The 15,948-nt window shown below is 39.0% G+C and overlaps 1 protein-coding gene across 3 annotated transcripts in view; it reads left to right on the top strand.

The window, feature by feature from the left end:
• Window positions 1–15,948, top strand: part of sh3kbp1 (SH3-domain kinase binding protein 1) — a 31,545-nt gene that overhangs the window by 7,003 nt on the left and 8,594 nt on the right. Inside the window, exons 2-7 of one of the 3 annotated variants that reach the window (XM_034108473.2) lie at window positions 2,083–2,240; window positions 7,892–8,006; window positions 9,054–9,160; window positions 10,285–10,423; window positions 10,803–10,882; window positions 12,405–12,494. In XM_034108473.2, coding sequence (XP_033964364.1) covers window positions 2,083–2,240; window positions 7,892–8,006; window positions 9,054–9,160; window positions 10,285–10,423; window positions 10,803–10,882; window positions 12,405–12,494 — 689 coding nt within the window. Of the gene's footprint in view, window positions 1–2,082; window positions 2,241–7,891; window positions 8,007–9,053; window positions 9,161–9,234; window positions 9,325–10,284; window positions 10,424–10,802; window positions 10,883–12,404; window positions 12,495–15,948 lie in introns of those variants that run through there. The other 2 variants (XM_034108474.2, XM_034108475.1) reach the window with 2 other exon arrangements.

Genomic DNA, 15,948 nt, shown 5'->3' with positions numbered 1-15,948 from the left:
CTAGTCACTGTGACCTTTTTACCTGTGCTGGACTATGGTGATCTGATTTATATGAATGCACCTGCCCATTACCTGAACAAGTTAGATGCCGCCTATCACAGTGCACTGAGATTTGTTACTAATTGTAAAGCACTTACTCATCACTGTACCCTGTATGCCAGGGCAGGTCTGCCTTCACTAACTGTACGGAGGCTCAGTCATGTACATGTTCATATGCCATGTTGGGTAAACTCCCATCTTATATCTGCTCTCTGATCACACAGAGAGTTACAGGTAGCTATTGCCTGAGATCACATGACGTGACATGACGTGGACACTTTGTGTCAAGTACAAGGACTGACTTAGGTACGAAAGCTTTTATGTGCGCAGCTTCTCTTGCTTGGAACAGTCTTCACAAATAATTGTAACAGAGCAATTTGGTTCCACTGCATGTTTTTAAAGCTCGGATAGGTGCAATGCTATTTGATACTTGTAAATGTCGATAGGTATGTAAATGTAGCCCTGTAAATATGATATATGATGTCCTTTATTGTTTTATGTTGTTTTATGTTTCATGTGTAACCTACTTGCTGCAGGTCTCCCTTGAAAAAGAGATCAATGATCTCAATGGGACCTACCTGGTTAAATAAAGGTTTGAAATGAAATGAAAACACATTTTGTCTGTTTGTATATTGGTGTGTATGAACATGTTGCTCTTTGTGCACGTCATACAATATATGAACAAGTGATTTTTGGAAGGAAACCACTGTGTCTGAGTCATAGCTACCCCTTTCATACTGTAGTTCCCATGGTTACCCCACCCCCTAAAACTCCCCAGCCCCCCCTTTAGCTGCCGACACCGTTTAGACAAGGATCAGGCCTCTGCAGCCAATATGAGTGTTTGCAAGTTTGTGTGTGTGTGTGTGTGTGTGTGTGTGTGTGTGTGTGTGTGTGTGTGTGTGTGTGTGTGTGTGTGTGTGTGTGTGTGTGTGTGTGTGTGTGTGTGTGTGTGTGTGTGTGTGTGTCCAGTGGAAAGGGGTTAGAGTTAAGAAAGCTATATGCGATATCATGACACATTCAGTACATTTTTACAAGTATTAGCAGCTGCTCGTGCTGCCACAAGGTGTTTTTGTGTCTGTGAATATATGAGTTGGTGTGTGTGAGATCATTTTAATAGATTTTCTTTACAAATAATCGAATCAAATAATAATTGTATTCACCAAAGTGTATTTGACAACATTTCAGTAAGGCGTATTCCGGTTTTATTTCTATGTTTTGTCTTTATACATTCAGCAACATTTACATTTTCACAGCAAAGAAGCAGCTTTCACTCTTTCAATTATTTAAGATGTATTAAGCTACTGTTAATGAGTCAGCACTTAAGTTCCAGCTGCTCAAAGGGCATTACACTTGAGAGAGTACTCTTCTGTGTTTGTTTATCAACCTCATATTCAGCCTTTTGCTGCATAAACAATACAGTTATACTTTGTTATCGTCTATCATTAGCACTGTATGGATCAATAGCACACTATAGTTTGCACCATAGATGTCAATATGTTTATTTATATAGCTACTTTTATTAGTGTATTTTTTATTCTTATTTTCACTTTCACATGGTTCCACTCATCTACAGTTTGTGACAATAACACATTATGATTTGTAAGTAGTGTATTGACTAACAGCAACAAAATACAATATTACAAGGGTTGTTTACTAGGGTAATTTATTACATTACAGGGTTGGGACAGTTAGTTTAAAAATGTATTCCTTTACTATTGCTAGTTGCATGTAAGAGAATGTAATCAGTAATTGTTCTGGCCTTTATTTGTTTGTGTGCATTTGAAAGGATGGGAAATGAGAAAACCAAAGTGAAATAACAGTTTACGTTATCTCTGTGTTGCAGGCCAGAGTAAATTGCATTTAAAACAGACAATCAATTGTTTTAAATGGCTGTGAGTGTATTTCTCTTTCACTTTCAGTTTTGCATCACTTTATAAAACCAGCAGAATCATTTCATTGAAAACCACGGTCCCAGAGAGTAAAAGTAAAACACATTGTTGTTAACCGACTAATTTTCTGTTCCTCATTCTCTATGTCTCCCAGTGGAGGCCGTAGTGGAGTTCGACTATGAGGCTCAGCAGGACGATGAGTTGAGCCTGACGGTGGGCGAGATCATCGTAAACATACGGCGGGACGATGGAGGCTGGTGGGAGGGGGAGCTGGGTGGACGCAGGGGCCTGTTCCCGGATAACTTTGTCAGGGTGAGTTCATAAAATACCACCTCGTTTTCTCTACTGATTCTTAGTCTCCTACACACTCCATAAGCCCACAATAGGCCCCCCATAAAAACAGCAGAGTAAACTTGCATTTTCTAGTGTGTCACTGCAGCGTGGGATGTTTCAAAGGTGAGAGTTCAACATGTTTTAACACTTTTTTAAGTGGGAGAGTAAAGGTTAAAAATAGAGGTTGCATTTCGATCATTCAAAGAGATAATGTTCTGCTGAAGTTTATTTTGTGGACTTTAGATCAAGGTTAAGAGCACTGCATCAAATGTGTGCGAATAATACGAATAATAACTTTATTTATACAGCACTTTTCAAAACAACGTCACAAAGTGCTTTATATGGATTAAGAACAGGGCGTTCAGGCACTAACAAAGCATGCGGTCAAATAATCCCCAAATCCCCCCAATAAAATATATAGAATTTCAAAAATAGCAGTAGTAATACAAAAAAAAGAAAGTAAAACAAATAATACATGGATGTCGAATAAAACAGAGTGGTGTTATCATTAGTTAAAAGCTTTAATAAAAAGGTGAGTTTTGGGGCACTCGTAAGGGCACAACAAGTTAGTGAGGTAACCAGGAGCCAAACCATTAAGAGCTTTAAAAGTAATCAGTAAAATCTTAAAATCAATTCTGAAACAGACAGGTAGCCAGTGAAGAGAGATGAACACAGGGGTGATGTGGTCTACTCTTCTGGTGTTTGTTAAAAGTCTTGCTGTGGCATTTTACACAAGTTAAAGACGAGATATTGATTGTTGGCCTTATCCAGAGTATAGGGAGTTACAGTAATCGAGACGAGAAGTGATAAAGCATGGATGACTGTCTCCAAATCAGACCGGGAGATGTGAGGGTGAAAGGAAACTTTCAAAAGTACTCCCAGCCTTTCCGAAAGGTCTGTGGAGAATGGATTTCAGAAGATGTTTAACTTCAACATGAATTTCTGATAAAATGTTGTTGGCACCTGGTACACAATTTGAGAGATTCCAGGAGATACTGTAGAATGCCATCCCTTTTCTAGCCATGTCCGGTAGACTTGATAATTCAGCCCATTTTATGACTTCCTTTTTCTTCTTTCCTCCTAATTTACTTTGCGTGTCATTCGTATACCATGCTGACTTGTCAGATGAATATGGTTTGCTTTAACTCGGACTACTTTAACTTTCTACCCCCAAAGCGGCAAAGATGTAAATGTGAAATGACTAGGTTATTTATAAGCCATATTTTATGGATCGATTTATAATGTAAGTCATTATGTAAGCAACAATGTAACATGTAAGTGTGAGAGTATAATGATACGGTTTATGGAGTAATTTAACCGTGTGTTTGTGGTGATGAAAAACAGGGAAGTAAGTTTACTCTATCATAGGGGGAAGTAGAAATGTGTCAAAAGCCAAGAGCAGAGAGTACGGTTACATTTAGACTGTAGAAGTCAGTCTATTGTCAGGTGGTACGCCATGCAGCCAGGCTTTATTACGGCTGACTGAATATCACAGCTCATTCATTGTCAGGGAGCCGGACAATGGGCTTGTGAAGTCCCACTGGTGATGGAGTGGATTTATGTGTGTGTGTTTGTGTGTGTGTGTGTGTGTGTGTGTGTGTGTGTGTGTGTGTGTGTGTGTGTGTGTGTGTGTGTGTGTGTGTGTGTGTGTGTGTGTGTGTGTGTGTGTGTGTGTGTGTGTGTGTGTGTGTGTGTGTGTGTGTGTGTGTGTGTGTGTGTGTGAGAGAGAGAGAGAGAGAGAGACAGAGACAGAGGAAGGCTGTGAGTAATGCAATAATACCAGACTGGTCTGTCACAAGACTGCAGTTATGGGAATCAGTGACATTAAGCTTTGCAATGCTGATGAATGTGTGTGTGTGTGTGTGTGTGTGTGTGTGTGTGTGTGTGTGTGTGTGTGTGTGTGTGTGTGTGTGTGTGTGTGTGTGTGTGTGTGTGTGTGTATGCATGTGTGTTTTTAGGAAGTGGGGGATGTGGACAGACAGGTTTAGAAGGGGACAGGAAGTGATGGTATGCAAGCAAACCCCCTCTGGTGCCGTCATGGCTGCCAGCCAGCTAATAAGATTATTAAATTGAAGGTCATTGACTATAGTTTTTTTACTCGAAGACAGTTTAAAAGGTGTTTTTTATTTGCATATTTGGAACAGCTTAAGAGCTATTTTCTGATGGTGAGCTCAGGTAAACAAAATACTTATTATGTAAGCTAAGCATGGGTGGTATACTTTATAACACATAGTAATGCTGCATGCTACTAATGCTAACTAACGCAAGGTGCATTAACTAGTGTGCAGATACATTGTCAAACCCTAAAGCAGTTAGAAACATTTTTATCTTGTCGTTGATTTCTATTGCAAACGAATTGCCTAATTGGGAAATGTCAAAAACCACGCAGCACATCATCTCAAATCTGTCAAGTGCATTTAGACACACAATCAGCTGCCCTTGACCATAGTCTGTCACGATAAGGTGCCAACGTATTGCTTCATTTTTGATTAACCAGCTAGATATTCTCTAATTGATTCATACGGTATATGGAAACATCTTAAAGTCAGTGCTATCTGACAAGGTTTTGTAAATCAGAATCCCATGCTCTGAACGGACAGAATGCTAAACACTGAACTTCATTGCTAAAAAGATTAGCCGGATTTTTCTTGGTAGTCACTTTTGAGAAGTAAAGTCACTGCAAACGTCAAAAAAGTTGAAAACTTTAGCGCAAAGTTGACAGTTTCATTTGGAAGTACACTTTTTAACTACTAATCTATAATGGAAATGGATGGTTCCTAGTTTACTGTAACCGGTCTTTTAATCTATTGTTAAAATGATAGTTTACCATAAAGACAATTTAGTTTTCAAGAGCCAAGAATATTTTGACTTACTAATGCCAAAGAAAAAAAAGATTTACAAGAAGTAAAAGCAGATAATAAATATATATATTATCAGATGGCTGCAGATATGTTCTGTTGAGCATCTTATTAATCAATGTTTCAATAATTGTATCTTTATTAGAAATCTTTATCTGTTATCTTTATAACAGCTTGTTTAAAGCTTTTCTTACTCTGCCAGAGTGACCAGTGGTGGAGTTGCGCAACAAGGATAAGGTTTACGAGAGGGGAAATAAGAGTTACGAAATATTTCCTCTGCATTTCAGAATGATTTCTACATTCAAAGTTCTCTCTGTTTGTCTCTAAGTTACATATTATTTTGTAGGGCAGTGGATTAGCTGCTACACTGCATTGTGTTTCTTTATCTCTGACTGGAAGACAAAGGTGAGAGGTCTGGTTAGAGAGGATGCACAAAGCGGAGTTTAGCATTAAAGCAGTGCAGTGTAAACAACATACTTTTACACATTACACAGACAAACACTACCAACCCTGCAGTGGACATTATGCAGGTGTTTCCTGTGCAGATATGATGAATCACGTTGTCTTCCTCTCCTCTTTTCAGCTGGGTTTCCTTTGACTGGGTCCCCTCAGGAGGAATTGTAGTAACAAAGTAGTAACAAAGGCATCCAGGAACATTAACAGTTAGCTTTGTTCCTGGTTTTCTTTCTTTATTTTTGCATTACACTGTCACATTTTAATTATTCAAAACAATCAGACTCAATAGATAACAGATGGATTTTAGAATGTATGTGTTACTGCTTTACACAAGGCATAAACAACTAAACACCACCTCTGTTGCACCATAAGGGAATCTGTAGGCTAAACAATGGCTGCTATGCATTTGTGTGTAGCCTGGCTTGTGTCTCTAAGTTAAAAGTGTTGTCTGTGCAAGAAAGTGTCTTAATACAAATGTGTGTCACTTGTTTGCAGTACATAAGTGCATGTAGAGTCTGAGCAAGTCCATCTGCACTCAAACTGACAACAATTAAATGTTTGCTTTTCTTTCCAACTCCACATTATCACTACATTAGCCTACTTAACAAACTACCAAAAGCAAAGTCATGGAATATTTTACTGCAAGCAGAAAGCAGCCAAAAAAGAAAAAGCTATTTTTAATTTAAATTCAGGCATGTTAATATGGAGGAGAAATGCAAGAAGTCATGTGAATACAGTCATCTTTTAAGTGCTCACATGTTGTGGTTGTAGAGGACTATTTATATAGTTGGCTTATAATTAATTAATTCCGGTTAGAAGAGGATGCACACGCCCTCTTCGCTATCGAGAATCCTTTCTATGCCAAGTGAAAAATGTGTTTACTTTCCAACACAAACATCTATTTTACTTCACTGTTATGTCAATTCTCCACCTTTGAAGCCTTAAAATGGCTCTTAACCTAAGACAAGCTTCTCCTGTTGTCGATATATTTGGATCTCGGAGGCTCATTAAGGCTTTCACGCCACACCAGGTCATTCAGATACAGAGTGAGGGGTTAGATTCTGTGAGTCAGTATACCATTATGCTTCAGTGAGCTGCGTTGCCACAAGGCCAGGGCGTGTGAAACAGTGTCATGATGAATGTGGTGGGGAGATGTGAACCGTCACGTCTATGTTCTTGGTTTCCCTCTCCGTGTGAGAGTCTCCCTGCTTGTTGTCTCCCCATCTGCCTCCTTGTTGATTCTTCTGTCACTCGGCACATTTGTTTGCCTGTCTCTCTTCAGTTCTCTTGATCAGTTTCACATGCTATCTTGTGATGTGAGTGAAAGTCATGTGGACAGAAGGGAAGATTTCAGCAGTGAGGGAGAGGGTGGTGCTCTGTTTGGGTGTTTGTATTTGGACAAGCTTTACGAGATCTGGCCGGTAGTCTGAAGGTAAACATTGAGGGTCACCTGGGTTACTGACATGTAATACTAGAGCTCAGTACAGGGACACTCATAAACAGTTGTCAAACACCTTGACAATCTTAGGTGTATGCACAAATTATTTATTGGACACTAGACATGTTTTTTCAAAAACTAAATAATTTTTGTCCATTTCCACATTTGTTGTTTACATGTCATTACATCATTTTATTCCTTTTGGAGTCACATGTTTAATTACATTTTTTGTATGTGGGATTAATTTATACCTAATATTAGTGGTCTAATATTACAAGCAGAATCACATTTTTACAAATAAACATTGTCCCTCCCTTTCTTTGGCAATAATGCAACCTAATAGGCCATTGCATTTCAAGCCAGTTACAAGATGTAATACTTTTCTTCATTTAAATGTCTATGTTGTTCCACTGTGTTCTTTTTCCAAATCATTTTGTGATCTATTTTTTCATTTTTGTTATTTTGTCTTCAGATAATCACTAAATCAATTACATATTATCGTCACGTTAATGTTTTCAGACAATGTCAATGTATTTCATGATTGACAGTGACACTATTGTCAACATTCATCTGAATTAAGAGTTTAAACAAGCAGATTGTCCTGTAAACATCTTTTTTTGTTTATTTATTATTTTCAAGTTGAATACCACATTGAAAGATATTATCATTTTAGTTGATCATTACAATTACCTTTTTTTTCCCATATTTGTGATTGAATTTTATCGCCCTTTTCATAGTAGCTGTGCTTTTTGTCAAGCTTTCCTCTTATATGTTTGTATATTAATGTTGCTATTTAGACTTTAGACTTTTGTTTTCACCGGAGCACAGTTTTTTTCCTTTAAACTCACTCCTCATCTCCTGTTCCTCTCTTATTATAGGAGATCAAGAAAGATGGGAAGAGGGACGGAGGACAGACCAGCATGATCAGATCAGAACTGTCCAATGGGAGGTCCAGCCCTGTGTCGGACCCCAGCCTACGACCGGGCAGGAGAGGTACTCACACACACATTCTGTCACACACACTCATACATGTTAATCTCAAACATAGATCCTGTTAGTGTAAGGAAGGATTTGGGTCAAGCATTCTTCGTGCACACACTTTTCTCAAGTGCTGTACTTAAGTTCACATTTGAGTTGCTTTTCATGCCACCTACAACTTATAATGTTACTCTGGGCTCTGTGAACTTTTGCTATTTCTTTATGTTTACAAACCAAACAATCAATCCAATTATAGTGAAAATAAGTTCTTAATCCATAGTGAAAGTAATCACCAGCTGCAAACACATAATATATATTTAGAATAAACAATTGATCCACCTTTAACACTTTCCAAATTAAAATTCTTATTATAAATAATGCATGAATTATAATAATGTGATTGTATAATATAGACTACAACAGGTGCATTGTGTATTCTCTGCATGAGTACCACTATTAATACTTTAAGTACATCTATATTGAATACATGCATACTTTTCAACACAGGAGTTGTACTTGTAATGGCGAGTTTTGACTCTTGTAATACTGTTTGTTTAGTAAAGGATCTTAATACTTCCTCCACCACCAAATGCACTCTCACTTTAGTAGCAGTGACACTATGTGGACAAAAGAGGAATCGCAGGGCTTTTTATCGCCCAGCTGGAGGAATGAGTGGAGAGTAATGAGCAGGCTAATGAGTGTTAGACAAACAACTGCAAGACAAGTGGGGAGAGTTTGGTGTTGGAGACAGTTAGTACTGTAAGCATGTCTCCTAATTCAATGGGCAAATGTCACCTGTCTGTCTTCAGCCAGGAGAGATTTTAATAAGTCAGTAAACACCTGCTCACTCACTGTAAGTCATGGATTATGGATAAGTGCGGGAGTCAATCATGTAAATATGTTTGTATGTACTCTTGTTGTGTGTGTGTGTGTGTGTGTGTGTGTGTGTGTGTGTGTGTGTGTGTGTGTGTGGTGTGTGTGTGTGTGTGTGTGTGTGTGTGTGTGTGTGTGTGTGTGTGTGTGTGTGTGTGTGTGTGTGTGTGTGTGTGTGTGTGTTTGCAGTAGAGCAAATCCGTAAGCGGAGGTGTAAAGCGTCGTTTAGCTACGTGCCTCAGCATGAAGACGAGCTAGGGTTGAAAATAGGAGACATCATTGAGATCATAGCAGAGGTAAGACTCATCACATTTCACTGGAGTCATAATGGAGTTATTCATTTTGAAATCAGCCCGTTAGCCTCTAACGGTTCATTCTGCAGGATTTAGTGGCATCTAGCAGTGAGGCTGCAGATTGCAACCAATTATACCACTTTGCTGACCCCGCCCTATTCAACGTGGTAAGGCCCTCTCTAGAAGTTTAGTTTTTTCCTTTCTGGGCCTCTTTAAATACATGGCCGTGCAAAGATGTAGAGGAACATCATATTATGTTTCTGCTAATAGATCTAATGCTCGTTAGACATTTAAGATAAATGTTGAAGAAAACCAAAAAGACACATAAACAGATTTAAGATTTAAAGTGCGATATAAGTTCTACATTTTATTTTAGATGTTTTCTGGGAGTTTGTAGAAAATGAATACTGCTTCTTCATATGTTGTTTTATGTCTGGGGACACCTGAGGTCATTATGTAGCAACACATCAGAAATGTATTTTTTATTTTATGTAATGTATTAAATTCAAATATGTGAGGAACAGAAAGCCATTACAAAGATTAGAGAACTGGAGAAATGTGATCTGCCTTAGTAAGGGCTCCAATAGCTGCCTGAGTGACTTTTAGCAAGACGTGTGTAGGCACCAACACAGTAATCAAGCCTTGTAAGGATATCGACATCCTCAAAGGATGCACAAAAGTACTGGATGTGTGGCCATTATTAATTAAAAAAATGTTATGCTCTACCGAAATTACCTTTCTCATGACTTCCTGGTCAGCCGGACAAGCCGTTTTCACAGCAGACATTTTGACATGTCATTGAAGGCAAAGGTGTTCGTAATAACATGTGATTCAGCTCAAGTTCCTGGTATTGTGCATGCTTGCTCACTGTGATTGTTCACTGGGATGTAATGGAGCCATTGTTACCACAATTAGTTCCACCTTTGCTTTTCCTGCTACGAAAAGTCAACATGTCTGCTATGATAAATGTATTGTGCTGTTAGTTTGCTCAACGGCCACCTTAAAGCTTAACCTTAAACCTGAACACAAACAATTTAGAAAGTCAGTACGCATATAGGTATCTGTTTAAAGCTCTGTCTTTTGTTTAAATCTTTGCTTGTGTTCTGTTTTGTGTCGTGTGTGTTTAGGTAGAGGAAGGCTGGTGGGAGGGACTTCTAAATGGGAAGTCCGGAATGTTTCCCTCAAATTTCACCAAAGTGATCCCGACGGATTCTGAAACTCAATCTGTAGACACCTCGCAGGAGGAGCTGCGCAGCTCCCGCACCAGTAAATACAAAAAATAAGAAAATAATTCAACTAATATTACATTGGCAGCAGCACTGCAGCACATAAATGTTTTGTTTTCTCACTGTGTGTGTGTGTGTGTGTGTGTGTGTGTGTGTGTGTGTGTGTGTGTGTGTGTGTGTGTGTGTGTGTGTGTGTGTGTGTGTGTGTGTGTGTGTGTGTGTGTGTGTGTGTGTGTGTGTGTGTGTGTGTGTGTGTGTGTGTGTGTGTGTGTGTGTGTGTGTGTGTGTGTGTGTTGTGTGTGTGTGTGTGTGTGTGTGTGTGTGTGTGTGTGTGTGTGTGTGTGTGTGTGTGTGTGTGTGTGTGTGTGTGTGTGTGTGTGTGTGTGTGTGTGTGTGTGTGTGTGTGTGTGTGTGTGTAGGTAAGGACAGTCCAGGCAGTGAAAGTGATGGAGGGGACAGTCGGTCAGAAACAGGGTCAGGAGAAATCCAGCCTAAGAAGGTAATCTAAAATGTATAATGATTAACAAATGATGATGTTTATTACTGATATTATGGAGAAATCTGAGTCTGTCCTCTTCTTTATTTCTCTGCACTGCATTTTTGCAAACAAGAAAACATTGGAATTATTCAAACTAGTCATGACCATCATCAACATAAAAGTTTGTTTAGGTCTGCTAAAAATGTATTCACTGTATCGTACAGTGTGAACCTCACAAGAAGCGATTTAGTTGGAAATCTAGCCATTTTCTTTTATTACAATAGACTATATGAGAAGCAGACAAAGTCATCACCACCCATTGGTTTGTCGGCTATCGTTTTGAATCCTCTAGTTTGGCATTTGGCCATTGCCATCTTTATTTTATGGCTGCTATGTTAGTGATTAATGGAGCAATGTATTACATTGCGCAGTGTGTTGTTTTATCAAGTTTACTGTAGTTAAATAAATAAAGTTGATACTGAATAAATAATACTTCCTCATATGTATCACTTTTCAGAACTTTTCATTGTTAAGCACATTGAAACTGTGTTGTTGAACACTCGATACAAATAAAGTAATCATTATTATGCTGTGCGCCAAGACGTGATACTTTGCTTGAAGGGTCAGGGTTGGATACAATTAGTTTACAGTTATTTATAAAAAGGGAAGTGAAAGGACGTTATCTGCGTCATCCAGTGTGTTTTGCACACCTGTGTCCTTTTTTTAAGCCAACCATGCCCACAAAGGGTGAACCACGTGTTGAGTTGATTGTGATTTATAAAGGAAAACCAGCGTAGAATATGTGTGCAAACTGTTTAATAAATCAGAGTATCTTTCTTTCAACCATACTCAACCTTTACACATGAATCCTATGGACAATTTTATGAATGAAGCCCCTGGAGTTTAAGGCTTTTTGATGAGACAAAACAGGAAGACTAAAAAAAAGAACAAAGGCACTTACTGGTATGAGAGAATACCACCCAACTTTACTAATGTCATATGTTCTTACCGCTATAATTGCCACGTTTCTCGATTATTTGTAATGCTCTTTTATCAGAGGATAATTTAGTTTTGAAGAAATAATAAAAATCGATGTTTTATGTGTCAAACACTTTAAACGTGTAGGCCTGAATAGTGGCGAACAGCAGATGTGGTCAGGTTGAATTCAAAGCGGATAGAACTTTGAATCCAAGCTAATTCTAGTGAAAAGTAGGAATATGTAAAGGTCCATACATAGTCACTTCCAACCTGTTATAATGCACTTCTCTCCAATTGATGGAACTGTTTTTGGAAATATGCGTATAGAAATAATGATTTCTTTGATTGCAACTGTATTTGGCTATGACAACTATTTTGGATGTTTTGATCCCATTTAAATCAACTAAAACTGTTGTGAATATAAGCCACCCACAAAGCAGGCTCCAGCACAAACGTTCAGGGCCACCAGGGGTCATTGTTTGAAACTGAAACCACAGATTGTTGGTGAAGTGTTCCTTTTTCATACTGCGTTAGCTTTCATTTCATCTCCTTGTGTCACCCGTAGGTCCGTGGATTTGGCTTTGGCGACATCTTCAAAGATCAACCTGTCAAGCTCAGACCACGCTCTATGGATGTGGACTCAGAGGTGGACAAAGTGAGACAAACACACACACACACACACACACACACACACACACACACACACACACACACACACACACACACACACACACACACACACACACACACACACACACACACACACACACACACACACACACACACACACACACACACACACACACACACACACACACACTTACTTCATACATGTTTTGATACTGTGATCATTGTATTGTTAGCATTGAAGGAAGGAAGTCCAAACCTTGGCTCCTCCCCTTCCTTTCTTTTAGTTTAACAGCACAGGAAGCGGTTTTATGTTGACAGTGACACACACATGCACAATCACACTCTAACCCACATACAGACGCCCCCACACGCGCACGCACGCACACACACACACACACACACACACACACACACACACACACACACACACACACACACACACACACACACACACACACACACACACACACACACACACACACACACACACACACACACACACACACACACACACACACACACACACACACACACACACATCCTGCAGGGATTTGACAAGCAAAGCAGAAGTGAGAGCTTCACAGGGCAGAGAGAGAGGGAGAGGGAGACAGGAGGGGAGGTTATACAGTTTTTCACTGACATTTACATATTCACACACACTGTCTCCTGCTGCTGCTGCCGCCGGAGCTGATGTAGCAAAGCTCTGTCTGCCTGTGGGGGACTGGAAGCAGAGGAGAGGACGGTAGGGTCAAGTTTTATCCATTCCTGTTCCTCTCTTTTGCCTTCTTCACGTATTTGAATCGAAATTATTTTTCTCTTATGTTCTTCTCTTATCCTCTGCTTTTCTTTCTGGCTGAAATTAAGCAGTGTTTCAAATGTTGTGCTTTAGCCTCAGTGCTCTCGAGTTAGATTTGGTGTAGTACAAATGGAAGATAAGGAGACAGGAAAGCTGATATTTGGTGATAAGGATTACAAAATGTATGTGTGTGTTCAAGGTCCAAAAAACATTCTGGTGGGGAACACACAAAATATATTTCTTGACATATTTCTCATAAAATTTATGATTATATCATTCAAGGGTCAAAATTACAAAGAACACAACTATACGTATTCCGAGGTAATCTGGCAATGCAGAAACACTTTGTTTTATTTGATCTCTTTTTTTTTTAAATCTGCCTTTTTAGAGGTCAGTTAACTCCAATGTAAGATGTTTACAATTCAGATATCTGAAAAGCTTATACAACTAAAATACCTGTATCTGAACACACAAGAAAGCAGAATAACTTTTGGTGTATATTTGACTATTTTCATAAGAACATATATTAAAAACCCTTTAGTCATCAGAAGACATGACATTTTTTTACAAATCCAGATTTATCCTTTTCTAAACCTTCATTAAAAACCTGATTTTCTGCATGATGCATAAGGACAACCGAAACTCATCAACTAACTGACTACATGTCATGTTCAGCCAAATGAAACTGAGGCTTAACCAGAACACTTTATGCTGCTTAATGTCAAGCAGATGCAGAAAGTAAGAAAGACAGAATAGACCGAATTATTTATGTAGATGAAAAAAACTATTCGTATTAATACTTTTAAAAGCCCATATTGTTTCACCTGTGGTTCCTGCAGTTATATACGAGTGTGTGTGTGTTTGTTCTGAAGGATGTGTGTCAGCCTGTCCTGCTGAGTGGGGGGCTGTGATGTTTATGGTGGGACGAGTCTCTGTGCTCTCTAATGAGGCTCTGGAGGAGGTGACAGTGAACACCTCCATCCGGGACAGAGGCTGACGCTGAGTCATGCCAAGCCATGTCCATTTGATACTTGCATTGATAAGTCAACCGCTTGAGAATTGGGTGTAGATTATGTATATTTTAATCAGAACTTGGACTATTTCAACATATTTCAGCTCTCATTCTGGCATAAGGGATGTTGTAATAAAGGTATTCTAATTCAGTGTTTCCTCCCGATTTCTTTCTATGAGATGAGTCAAAGTCACTCAGTCTTGTGATCAGCTGAGTCTTGTAAAAGAAGTCTACAGTGTGAAATGTAGGAGGGGGAGTCATTCCCTAAGGCAGGATCCTCCACCAGGCCTATTCAATGGTAGGACTATATAAAGAATGTTCCTACATACAAACTGAATAATTATAACAAATAAATAACATTCTTTATTTTTCAAGGTTTTGCTATTTTTTGAGCTGGGTGTTGACATGGTTTTACTTGGATAATAACAGTGGACTGGCTATTTTGTCATTTGTAATTCATCAGCCTGTTACTGTATCTCTCTTAGTGACAGTCCCCCCCTCACAAACTTCTTGATTTTCTAGTGTACAATAACCATCAAATATATATATATATTTTGATTGCTGTATTCATTATAGTGAATTCAAAATATCCTCTCAGTCTTTAATTAGAATTAGAGTTTGAACTGTGGCTCAAATTACTGTGCAATTATGAATATACTTTATAAGCAATGGAACAAGTAACCTGTATTTGATTGGCCAATAAAAGGTTAGCTTAATGTGTGGAGAAATGTGTTGTGTCTTTTAGTATTTGTTATTTGAATTGACTGTGAAAGTTGAATGAGGTTGCTTGGAGTGAAAATCCAAAGAATTGTCACCCTGCTCTTAATAACTTTCTTTTATCTCGTTGTTTTGGTTTCAAACTCATTGAGTTTACCGTTTTCGTTTAACCTCACCACTCTTATCAGCATTGTGTCATGGGTGCAGGCAGAAGTATACCATCTGCTCAGCACTAAAACAGCTGACAAAGTGTGAATATGCAACCGTTTGCTATCACCGTAGCCATGATTTTACAGTCATGTTGTCTTACAATTTGTGGGCAAAAAAACCTTTTCTTGGCTCTGGAAACACTTTGGTTTACAATAATGCCACTCTGAAACAGACTATAAAGTACAGTCAGTTCAGCTGTCGGATCATGTGTGATTTCTACTGCACTAAATGAGAACATTGTTCCCTTTTTCCCTTTGAAACTAAAAGTGTTAATTTATAAAGCCTGTCTGAAAAACTGTCTGGGTCTTTCCAAAAATAGCTGTATCTCTATCTGTGGCATCAAGAAACTCTATTGGTCAGTTCCTACTTCCTATAAGACACCATGAAAATGTGATAGTCGGACATGGAAACGTCTCTGTGATGTTGTAATGATGTCTCATTGCTTGTGGCACCACATGGGTCTCATTAGAGAGGAGGAGAAGAGGAAGGGTGTAGCGAGAGGAGAGAAGCTGGCGGGGGAGGTGCTCTGGTTTTTTTTTCTTCTCGGCCCAACAGAACAGAGCACAGCTGTGTCTTCGGGACAGACTGGGTCTTGTGAGTGTGTGTGTTTTCCTGTGGAAGAGCCACCCTGGTTCCACAAACAGATCCACTCCAGCCCGAAAACAACGGATCCTTTAACAACCTGCACCACACACACACACACACACACACACACACACACACACACACACACACACACACACA

Source organism: Pseudochaenichthys georgianus, chromosome 20, assembly GCF_902827115.2.
Source record: "Pseudochaenichthys georgianus chromosome 20, fPseGeo1.2, whole genome shotgun sequence".
Classification (NCBI taxonomy): domain Eukaryota; kingdom Metazoa; phylum Chordata; class Actinopteri; order Perciformes; family Channichthyidae; genus Pseudochaenichthys; species Pseudochaenichthys georgianus.
The sequence above is the reverse complement of the archived record's forward strand: the minus strand, read 5'-3'. Positions and strand labels throughout refer to the sequence as shown.